This window comes from Carlito syrichta, unplaced genomic scaffold, assembly GCF_000164805.1.
Source record: "Carlito syrichta isolate Samal-C Ts95f unplaced genomic scaffold, Tarsius_syrichta-2.0.1 Scaffold139321, whole genome shotgun sequence".
In the NCBI taxonomy this organism is placed as follows: domain Eukaryota; kingdom Metazoa; phylum Chordata; class Mammalia; order Primates; family Tarsiidae; genus Carlito; species Carlito syrichta.
In genome coordinates, this window is record NW_007083417.1 from 252824 (window position 1) to 265221 (window position 12398).

Sequence of the window (12398 nt, forward strand, 5' to 3'; positions counted from 1 at the left end):
GAGGCACCGGCGGCAAGCGAGCGGCGCCAGGACGCGGCCTCCTGGGCCTCTGCGCCCGGCGTGCACCCGCGGCCCCGCCCGGCCCCTCCGCCCGGGAGTGGGCGCTCGGCGCGGGCAGCGCGCGGCCGGGCCGACGGGGGGCGCCCGCCCGAGGGACGCGGTGGCGGCGGCGGCGGCGGCGGCTGGGCTCCACGCGCCAGCGGCGGGAAGGACGCGCGGGAAAGCGAGGGAGCCGGAAGCGGGCGGCGGCGGCGGCGGCGGGCCCGCTGGAAAGGAGGGAGCGCCGCAGGCGGGAGGAGGGAGCGCGGAGGAGGGAGGCCGGGAGGAAGGAGGGAGCGCGGCAGGCAGGCGGAGGGAGGGCTGATTAGCATGCAGCAGCGCTCGCGCGCCCGGCTCCATTGTTTTAACACCTCCCCTCTCCTCCGCGCCAATCTGTCACCGTTCAGCAGGCGAACGCTGCTGCCTCAAATGCTGCTCTTCTCAAATGAGACGGATAATTAGTTGCCCCGCACGAATGCCGCACTCTTCTCACCCCTGATTGCTATCACCTTCTTGCTCCTGGCAGTTTTGACACCTCGTAATCAGCCTGCTGCTTTTCTCTTTTCTTCCCGACTTCTGCTTCCCTCCCCCCCTTCCTTCCTGGTTTATTTATTTATTACTATTATTTTAAATGCAATCCCGGCACCCGTTTGGGCGCGTCCTCCGCCGAGCTAACCTTCCGCGTGTACATGTGTGCCTGTGTGTGTATATGTCAAGCAGGGTGCGTGTGCGTGAGCGGGGGGGCGGGCTGGCAGTTTTGCGGGAAACACGGCTTCCACGCGCAGAGAATTCGCTTCTCCTAAAGATATTTTGGGAAGGGAGGAGTTGGGGCGAGGGACGGGAGGGGAGAGTTGGGGAGACCTCAATTAATGCTTTAAAGATCTCTGAGAAATTAGCAAACTGGGGAGTCTCGGAATCTGCTGTCAGAAGCGTGTTTTCCCCTCTCTCCTCTAACAAGCACTGACAGTCTAATTACTGTAGCTACAAGCAGCTGTCGAGGCAGCAGCCCGGGAGAGAAGGTGCCACGGGCTGGGCGCACCCGGCCGGCCCCAGCACCCAGCCCAGCCGCCGACCCGCCGGGCTCGGGAGGGTGGAGCCCCGCGAGCCCGAGGCGGCCTGCGAGCCAGCGGACACGCTTATTGTCTCCTGTGTATAAAGTCTTCACCTTGAAGGTTAAAAGATGTGCAGAAGAAAGGAGGGGACGTGGAGAGAGTGGGAAGAAAATCTAAGCTTCCATCCTCCCCTTTTCTACCTCCTCGAGCTCTCCCTCCCCCCGTGTTGGTAAAATAACCACGCAACCCGGGGCTGAGGGGGCGGGGTGAGCCAGGCTGGAGTGTAAGAAAGCAGATGTCCCCGCTGGCAGCAGCCTCAGCCTCCGGGGAAAGCTGCACGGGGGGAGGGGGGCCCTCCCGAGGACATTCACCTCCCACTTCTCAGGCATCCCGCTCACAACTGCCTCGCCTCGGCGGGGGTGGTTTTTTCAGACTCAGCGTTTCGCGTGTGCGGCTTTTTTACCTGGGAGCTGTTCTTATCCGGCCACGCTTAGCAGATGCCAAGAGCCAGCCCCGGCACGACTCGGTAATAAGAGGCAAAGGGAGAGGCCCGGTGGGTGCCCACCCTCCTTTCGAGCTGTGGCCCGTGCTGTCTCCACGGAGCGGGACAGGGGCCTGTTCTCCAGCCGCCTCCCGTGGCTTGACGGGGTCTCTGTCCTGAAGTTGGAGCTTAGGGTACCCCAGGAACCCCCCCAAAACAGAGTTCCCTGCGCTTACTAAAAGTAGTGGGGGGGGGGGGTGGATGAAGAAGAAGGGTCATTTGAGTCACTTTCTGGGCTGCAGGGTTTCCTTTGGTTGTCAGCAAGCTAGTAGATGTCAACTCTGTAAAAGGGGCTCTTCCCTTCCAGAAAAGTAGAGGAAAAAAGAATCCCTTTCACAAGATAGGTACAGTGGTATATTCTGGTTGGGTACAAGCTGGGAAGTTTTTATTTTTAATTTTGTATATGTGTGTGGGAGGAGTGAGAGGGGAGGCTGGGTGGGTGGGTGGTAGGGGGGAGGGAAGAGACTTGGATAATTGTCTAGGCATTTCCATTCAGCCCCAGTGGCAATGAAAGAAAGATGTACATGCCTCAGAACCCTTCACAGTGAATACCTAATAATCACTATGTCACCTTGGTGAGGAAGATGTCAATGTGATGTGCGTGGCATCCTGAGAAGTTGAGGCACCACTCTCATTCTTCCACAAGTTAAGGCTCTTCACTGTGGTGCAGGGACCTGCTCAAATTCCCCTATCCCAAACCCTCCAGCTTACACTACTTGCTTCAGGAAGGCTTTCATTTGTTTACTTCATAAAATGGAAGCCATGCCTCACACATTTTTAAAAATCAGGGGGAAAGTGAAACCCAAAAGACAACAATAAGAGGGAAGAAAATGAAAGGGAAGTCTTATTTTAAGCAAATTTTGCAGCCTTCTGAATTCAGTATCCACTCTCTCAAATGTCTTTCAGTGGCTATCAATCAGGCTGCTAACAATGAATAACATTTCTCAACAAGAAGGTGAACATTCCTAATCTAAATTAATAAATATGGATTGTACTTGCAGGGTTTTAAATCTGCTCCCATTAAAAACAAATTTTCTTTAGAAAGTTCAGTTTGAAAAATAATTTTTAAAATTTAAAATAATCCACCTATTGTAATAAATGCCACCAAATCTGGTCATCACCCTCTTTTCAGTTTACTAGAAAGAAATACAAATTTTATAAACTTCCCCCCAAATGTGATTTATTTCATTCTTTTTTAAACTCAGCAATAAAGAACACACTAATGATCCCAACATAAGTAACTCTTTTAATATTTAATTTATTTCATGATGTAGCTATACACTTAGAAAAAATTAAAGCCATGTATATTATTAAAAAACAATCTGATGTATTTAAATAATTCTACCAGTGATTTTTATCACTGGGCAACAAATGCTAAGACATTACACATCTGCTATTTGCTATATGTTCAAAGAGAACATCACCTATAGCAAAAATAACCTAAAATTTTCAATAAAAACACATGGGGAAAAACCCCTATAAACATTTGACATTACCAAATTCAACGGATCTCACTAGAAATTCAAGCAATAAACTTAGATATTTGAAACAAACATAAATTATGATTACATAACTATGTGAGTCAAATATATAATGTGAGTCAAATATATAATTTTGAATTATGGTATTAACACTGCAAACATGAATACAATGAATTACAGTTTTATATAGAATGATCTTTTGCTTTTCTTCCTTTTTTTTTTTTTGGCTTACTTCCCCCAAAAATAAAAGAATGATCTTTTAAAAGATCATGAAAGTTACAAAATAAGTCTGGAAAAAAACTCAAATAGCTGTGAAACTAGATTTTCCTATAAATGATCCTGAATTTAGTTTACAATCAAGTATTTATAGTATTACAGACCCCAAATCATCATATAGAACTTGATATGTATGTTTTCAAATTGTCTTAAGTCTCCCCATTAAAGTGTGAATTAAGGTGCCGGAGGAAATCCCCCCTGGATGTAATGGATGGTGGGAAAACTGCTTGACAGAATTCACATACTCGAGATATATGCAGTTCTGAGTCCATGCCACTTAGTGCCACTGAGTCACTGTCTTGATTAGGACAGGGCTTCCAAATAGGCTGCAGGAACAAATAAACAAAAACATCTTCTCTTAAAAATCAAATAGCATTAAATTTCCAATTCAAATTTTTTGAATGAGTTATGTATGAGCAAATATATTTAATTCCCTAATATAAAATAAAATTACTTTTCCATAAAGTCAGCATAAAGACATGACTCAATTCCTTTTTTCATAAAGGGCACAATTAAACTGATTAAAAATCATTTGGGATATAATATTCATGCATTTTATGTTTACATATTTAAAAATATTGTAGCTTTAGCACCAGAACATTTTAATACCCAGTGATCACAATGACAGTAGTTATGGAACAATAGTTACTTTGGACTGTTAAATTAAACCCTTTTTTTCCCCTAATAAAAACCTTAAGTTATAAGACCTTAATGAATTACATGATACACTAGACGTGTATGTGTATATGTGCAAGGCATCTTAAAAACAATTTAAATTTCACTATTATGTGTAAGCAAATACACAATAAATAAATCATACATGAATCAGCATTATTTTGATTTAAACAATTTTTCTTTTGAATTACTAAAAAAATTTACTGATCAGCTTTTTTAAAAATTTTATTTTATTTTATTTATTTTATTTTTTTGAGTTGGAGTCTCACTCTGTTGCCCAGACTGGAATGCAGTGGCCGCTCCCGTCCACCGCAGCCTGGAACTGCTGGGCTCCGGCGATCCTTCCACCTCTGCCTTCCAAGTGGCTGGAACTACAGGTGCGTACTACCACGCCCGGCTAATTTGTTATTTATTGTTGAGATAAGGTCTCGCCAAGTTGCCCGGGCGGCCGGGCCGCGGACTCAGGCAATCCACTCACCTCAGCCTCCCAAAGGCACGGGATTACAGGCTGAGCCACCAAGCCTGGATCTTTTTTTTATTTTTTAAAACTCAAATATTTATATGAATTATTCAACAAAATCTAACAGATGCATTCTTTTGACTTCTTACTTTGTTCCTGTTATATAATAGGTAGTTTGGCCTTACTCTTTCTTGTGGCTGAATAAAGTCAAATCTGTCAATAGTTCCTGGTTAAAGAAGTATAGAAAATCATAATTTAACAGAACTATCTCCACTGCAACCAGCATATAAACACCCTTTTATAAGTGCATTTATCCTTTAAAAAAAAAAAAAAGTCTAGAAGGACAGCAAATAGCATTTAGTTTAATAGTAAGTACTCAATAAATGTCTGTTGACTGGACAGTATCTTATTTTCCTGAACTGTATAAAACAAATTATTTTAAAAATTTTCTTTCTTATCAAGACACAGATAAATTATCCTGACATAGCTAAATTCTGATACTTTGAGAAGTACCTCAAAAAGTCAAATTTAAAGAAATTCTTAATACTACTATTACTAACATGTTTTTAAAGTTACATAGCCTAGTCTAGCACCTGACACAGTGTTACTTTTCATTCTCCTAACTTCTTTCATTCTGGTTAACCAACAATTTACATAAACAGTATTGTTACTAATTGAAAGTTTGGTTTTTATGATATCATTGTCTTGTTATAAACATTTTACTGGACAGCTGTGTACAATTGGTGTAAGTATACAAGCACTGAGATACATTCAAATATCAGTATGGAGGGCTTATTCCTTTAGTGAGACATGGTAGTATTATCACAAAAACAGTAATACTTAAAATAGATGTTATAAAATTTGGCATAAAATAATTTTCTTTAGAAAAATCTTTCTTCCATGATAAAAAAATAATAATTGTGAGTATATAAATAAAAATCTAGTTAGTTAATTAGATTGAAATGTTTTACTGTTTGCAGTTTAAAGAAAAAAGTACAAAGCATTCTAATGGGACATTGATATGGCCATAAGATAAAAGATTATTAAAGATAATTCATATTAAGATCTATAAAATAGTAAGAAATTAACTTGGAAGCAATTTAGCTTCTAAATTTGGTAAGGTAGTCTTCCAATGCCAGTTTACCTTCAAATTTGGTATTTATTCTTCTCTATCAAGAGGTATTAGTTCAGATTTGATCTCTTCACAAAATTTGGTTGTGACCCCAATCACTGACTCAGCAGAAGTAAAAAAGAAAATTACATAAAACAAAAATAAGCTGATATATTTTAGTCTGTTTTGATAGCTGAACGTATAAAAGAGGTGTTTAGCAGTGACAATTGATAAAAAAGTAAAAATTTGAAATATGTAACCAAAAATTCACTTCTCTTTGTTACTATCTATGAACAACTCAGGAATTCTGTGCTTACCATATTAGCTTTATTAATACAAATAAAATAGCAAAATGTTTTTAAAAACTCATTTTAAGAAATATTCTTTCAATCCTAAACTGTATCATGGCCTTCAAGACAAACTAATGTCTTTGCTTTCTCTGCCAAAATATCAATTATCTAACCTTATGCCCCATGTCTTGTGACAGCTCAACACCAGTTCTCCTGCATTTTTTAAGCTGAATACTTTTCTATCAAGTTGTAATCGCATACCAGCTGTTTCCCTTGCTGTAGTATAAAAAGCAAATGTACAATGCAGGGTGCCATCTACTGAAACATGAATGCACAGACTAACTAGTAAAAGAACAAGAGATATAATAGAGAAAAAACTAACAAGCCTCAGAACTGATGCACTGCTCAGCTACACAGGAATTCTACTTGCAATAAATGAAATTGTTTAATTTGTTGCATTTAGTAACAACTATAACTGAGATCATGATGTGAAATAAAATACAATGTAGAACATAAGTGAGATTATAATTAAAAATTGTCAGCTATGCCTAGTTTTTCCCACTACTAAAATATACCACAGACTGACTATTGCCTTTTTTGCATGATGATAAAAGTCTGTATCCTATAAGAGTACTTAAAGTCAAAGGGCATTAATGAAGTGTTTTTTTTAAATTTAAATATCTCAAGGCAAAGAGAAATCAAATATTTGCAAGTTATATAGACATTTACATTAATCTGTATTTTCATGAGCTTGTTTATTGTAAAAATTATATATTTTCTTTTGCTTTCAGGCATTAAATAATTTTTTTTAAGTAAAATAATCATTATTTGATAGAACCTGAATTTAAAACGGAGGGCAGTAGTGATGGGGGGGAGGCTATAAGTAGTCTGTGACCTTTAGAAATATTAAGATATTTACTGAAATCATCCATGTGCTGACTACTTAAAAAAATATATTAGGCTGCTTATTCAGTGCCAGATTAGCAAACAAAACCAAAACCAAAACCAAACCCTACAGATCTATGTACTATGTAACTGAGAATGTAATAGAACTATTAGTTGAAAGACAGTTTACTTATTTGGCTAAATAGAAATACTATGGTACAATTATTTACTTATGGAAAACTGTGCATTCTTATAAAGATGAGTATGATATACACAGACTTTTAAACTTAAAAAAATTGTTTCACAGTATGAAATTTAATGAAAAGTCCTATTGTAATACTGATAATCCTATTATAATACTGATGCTGGTAAACAAGATTTGAAAAAGGCATTTAAGAAAGTGACACCATGATAAGGATAAGGCTTACATGTATTTTAAAATCTGCCATAAATTTTCAAGTGCTTCATAACAGGTTTATCATATTCATCTTACATAATTTCATGGCATTTATTAAAGGACTTGCATGTTTTATTGAAGCCTCAATGTTGGCTAGTCATTAGTTTAAAAAAGATGTCCAATAATCTGAAAGAGACACATATCTGTGCATGTATGGCAAAATGTGTGTTCACACATAATAATACATTTGTTAATGCAAAACAGTTACCTGCTGTGGTCCTCTGATAGCTTTTCCCGGGGAATCAAGTGAGGGAAAAGGTGCCTCAGAAGGGTCCAAAGGTGGGAATGTATTTACATATAACGCATTATGGTCTCCAGGTGGCAAACAAGCCGCTCTATCCAGAGTTGTCCTGATACAAGTGTTTACAAGATTTGATGGTTTTGTTTTGTCGGCTGTTTTAAGGTTTTGTATAGCTGAAGCTATGGGGTCAATTCCTTGAATTTCAAACAAAGTTTCTTCTGTCTTAACAAAGTTGCCTCTGAGCTCCATATTAAATTTATCTTGGCACACTGCCTCAGATGTGGGGGGAATAAAGATGCCGGGTCTCTCTGGAGTGCTATGTAAGAAAGTTGAGTCACTGTCCATAGGTGGAAACTTGACATTGAATTTAGAAAGTGATTCAAAAGAGGTGTCTTCCTCATCACGGCCCAGTCCTCTTGGTGTGACAGAGGCGATGCATGGGGCACCTCTATTTGTATTATCTTTAGTCTGAGGTTTAAATAGTGGTTCTTGTTTATCTGTTTTATCTGTACACTGTATAGGCATGGAACACTGTGTTTCTGCAAGGAAAATAACACAAAAGAGAAACAGTTGTATTCAAATCACTCTGATTGTATTCAAATCACTCTTAAAAATCGATCGGCTTTGGACAGATGAGTGTTATTTTTTCTACTGATTTTTATAGTAATTGAAGACAACTGGAATTTTTACATTTGCTACCATCTTACATAGAATATTAGAAGTCTCCAGTGGAATATAGCTTATTATTCACAATTTAACTACTTTGTCTTTTCCTAGGTCTTGTGCTGTAAGCTTTGCATCTTGTTCACAGTTATACTGATCTATACTTGAAAAACATTTGCTTGTAATGTATACATTTAAACATTTTGTCAGTAATGGAAGTTGCAACTATGAGTTTGCTTAGACAAATAAACCATTAAAGGGAAAATTCCTACTAGGTATATATATAAATTAGGTCATTGATTACCCCAACATCACTGTGTAACTAAGAATATCTCTAATCAGTTTAGCCATCCATTGTCTGCTCTCAATAATCCACATGAAGGATTACTGGTAGTAGGGGCTGGGGAGAAGGAAGACAGCAAAGGCGAAAGAAGCATGAAGTTGCAGGAGACGTAAAAAAAACTGCATGTGAATATATTATTTTCTCATCTTATATTTTTTAAAAAGGCCTCTGTAGAGATCAGAGAGATATCAGGTAGATACAAGGGCCTCTGTAGCTCATTTATCTGAAAGCTACTTATCTAACAAATTCAGCTCTCTAGGACATAGTCAAAAGTTAGAAAGTAAGTAGGGTTTCTGAGGAGTCAGAATTAAAGCCACAAGGTTCACAGATATATGAATGAATTTTGCTCCTATTCTCATTTTAGATTTATTCTAACAAGCTTGATGGATGTTTCCCTAGCTCATAGCTGGTTTGAAGAGCAAATTAAGAGAGATTATGAGTTGTTAACGACAGACACAGAAACAACAAGAGCTAAAAGCAAGGAAGGGGACAAGAAAAACAAAAGAGCAGATAGACGAACTCAGAAAACACTACAGTCTATATTGCTCAACTGAAAAAAAAACAATGATCACAGTACTCTCCATGTTGATAACCTGGAAACACTTAAACAAGCAAAACTATGCTCTATAACATCCTTTCAAGATAGCAGTGAAGTTGTTAATGTACGTATTTTTATTCAATGAATAAATGCTAAATATTTTTTAAATTGGCAGTTTAAAAAGATTATCATCAGTAAAGTTGCACATTCAAAATGGAAACTTTACCAATGATGCAAGTTTAAGTAGACAGGATTACAGAGCACCTTGCAAAGTGTTTCCCCAGGTTACTAGGCACTTAACAAATGTTAGATTCTTGAAATTCCTTTGGTCTTGACAGTCTCATGACCCCTCTCTCTGTTTTGCCCCTGCAGATTGCAATACAAGATATTTTCTGTTTGAATATGATGTGTAGTACAATGCAACCAACTTCTTTGGTTCATCCTGTTATATACCTATGGCCTTTCTTTCATCCATGCTATCCTTTCTTATTGAATATAACCTTTGAACTGAGATCCAATCTATTCTCTTCATTGCAACTTCCCCTCCATTCCTCCTTCTCAAGAATACTAATACTAAATACTAATATGGTCATGCTACCTTCCTAATAAAACCTTCTGATGGCTCTCCAAGGCCCTCAGACCTTAGAAAAGGCATATAAAGTCGTTCATAATTAGCCCCTGGTCACCTCTCCATGTTCATCTTTCACTCCATACTCCAGCTAAAATGAGCTTTGTACCGTTCTCCAAAACAGCTATATTCTTTTATCTTTGTACCTTTACACATGCTGTGCAGACTGCCTGAAGTGTCTCCTCCCATTACTTTCATCTACCTTTTATTTGTCCTTCATATCTTGGCTTGGACACAAGTGTCTCTGATGACTCTCCTATGATCCTTGGGTGTCCTGAGGACTGAACACTCTGTTATACAGTCATGCATTGTTTAATGATGGAGATATGTTTTGAGAAATGCACTGTTCAGCAATTTTGCTACTGTGCAGACATCACAGAGTATACTTACATGAACCTAGATGCTATAGCCTTACTACACATCTGGGCTGCATGTTGCTCCTAGGCTATAAATATGTACAGTATGTGACTGTACTCAATACTACAGGCAACTGTAACACAATGGTATTTGTGTGTCAAAACACAGAAGAGGTACAGAAGCCAGGCATGGTGACTCATGCCTGTAATCCCAGCACTTTGGGAGGCAGAGGTGAGAGGATTGTCTGAGTCCATGGATTTGAGACCAGCCTGGGCAACATGGCAAGACCTCATCTCTACAATAAATCAAAAAATTAGCTGGGCGTGGTGGTGCACACTTATAGTTCCAGCGAAAGGCTGAAGCGGAAGGATTGCCTGAGTCCAGCAGGTCGTGGCTGTGGTAGCTGTGAGCGTGCCACTGCACTCCAGCTTGGGTGACAGAGTGAGACTCCGACTCAAAAAAAAAAAAAAAAGGTACAGTACAAATATGGTGTAAAAGATAAAAAGTAGCATACCTGTACAGAGCACTTACCATAAACTGGAAGTTCTGGATGAGTCAGTGAGTGAGTGGTGAGTGAATGTGAGGCCCAGGACATTAATGTATACTACTGTAGACTTTATGAACACTGTATACTTAGGCTACACTAAATTTACAAAAAAAATTGTGTTATAAGTTACAATGTGACTAGGTGATAGGAAATTTTTTAGCTTCATTATAATCTTATGAGGCCACCGTCGTATATGTGGTCATCATTTAGCACATTAACTGTACTTCTCACATTAAAATAGGTTTTCTGAAGTCCTAAACTATGTTTTGTTTTCCACTTACCCCAGAATCCTGCCTAGTGCCTGACACATAGTATGCGCTTAATAAATGAATTCTGAACTAGTCTGTAATCTCTTCCCAAAGAGCCAGAGCCTAGGATAATAATCAACACTACTAACTAGGTACCTTGCCTGCGACCAGGAGTGGTATAGCAATAGAGATTAAGCTCAATTGTTTAGCTGGATTTCTTTCATCTCTAAGATTCCCTCTCAAGTAGCCATTTTTCCTGGCAGTAGATTTGAAAGTGGCAGAAACTCCTAGGAAATCGTACTGTTTTTGTAGATAATATTTGCTAATTGCAAATAACAAATCAGGAAAACTGTTCAGGTAATCAGATTCTGTAACACCTGAGAAGGAGGAAGACCGATCAACTGATCTTCACAAGGAGAAAAGGGTGAATGCTGAAGAATCTGGTGTTGCTGCTGCTAATGGCAACGTCTATTAACATTAACAGCATTTCTGGCTGGGTTCGGTGGCTCAGTCTGTAATGCCAGCACTTTGGGAGGCCCAGGTGAGTGAACTGCCTGAGCCTGCAGGTTGGAGACCAGCCCGGACAACTTGGCAAGACCTCATCTCTACAATAAATCAAAAATTAGTTGGGTGTGGTAGTGCACACCTCTAGTACTGTAGCAACAGAGCGATATTCCAACTCAAAAAAAATTTTTTTTGATTTTTACTTTTAAATAACCAGATGTAATTCATGAAAAAAATGCCAAGTCAGTAGAATTATATATTTCTTTTTTAGTACTTTTTTTCCTACTCATCCACATATGGCAATAGCCTTGAGAAAGTATAAAGATAAAATGTATGTTTACACAAATATGTTTTTAAAAAAGGGTTATTTAGTTCCCAAAGTAGTGTCCTATTTCAATGGAGATTAGGAGAGAAGAATATAGGATTAAGGGTTCAAACTACGATCAGGTCTTTTTCTTTTGTCAGTATACAAGGTAATTATACTGAGAAGTGTTCTAAATGAATAGCCTGTAATTAAAATCTGGAAATCTGAATATGTTTCTCGTTTTACTGTTTTCCTTGCAAAAATAAGTATTCTTAAAACAGACTAAGTAGAAAAGATATTTGCTCACCTGATCAAATTTCTCAATATGTGTCAGGATGACAAGTGCTTTCATGTGACTCATTTGAGTTTTAAGTTTTCTAAACTTGGATTTCTAGTACCATTAGGAATCTTAGTTAAACTTAAGATTTAAACTTCTTTGTGTACCAATTTCTTCATATATAAAGTGGGGATAATAGTAACTGCCTCAGAATTACTTTGAGTATTAAATTAATTAACACAAATATAATGATGATAACAGTACATGGCACATAGAAATGTTGTTTTTTATTTTTCTTTTGTGTTGGAGTCTCACTCTGTCACCCAGGTTGGAGTGCAATGGCATGATCACAGTCACTGCAGCCTTGACCAACTGGGCTCAGGTGATCCTTCCACCTCAACCTTCCAAGTAGCTGGAACCACAGGCATGCACTACCATGCCAGGCTTATTTTTTGACTTATTGCAGAGATGAGGTGTCATC

The 12398-nt window shown here is 38.9% G+C and overlaps 1 protein-coding gene and 1 long non-coding RNA gene across 2 annotated transcripts in view; one reads left to right on the plus strand and one right to left on the minus strand.

Moving 5' to 3' along the window:
- Positions 1–12398, plus strand: part of LOC110594801 — a 32297-nt gene that overhangs the window by 16153 nt on the left and 3746 nt on the right. The window lies entirely within an intron of this gene.
- Positions 2871–12398, minus strand: part of TANK (TRAF family member associated NFKB activator) — a 61726-nt gene continuing 52198 nt past the window's right edge. Inside the window, exons 8-9 of the mRNA XM_021708501.1 lie at positions 7476–8047; positions 2871–3715 (exon numbers count right to left, since the gene is read on the minus strand). Coding sequence (XP_021564176.1) covers positions 3539–3715; positions 7476–8047 — 749 coding nt within the window. The 3' untranslated portion in view covers positions 2871–3538. The remainder of the gene's footprint in view (positions 3716–7475; positions 8048–12398) is intronic.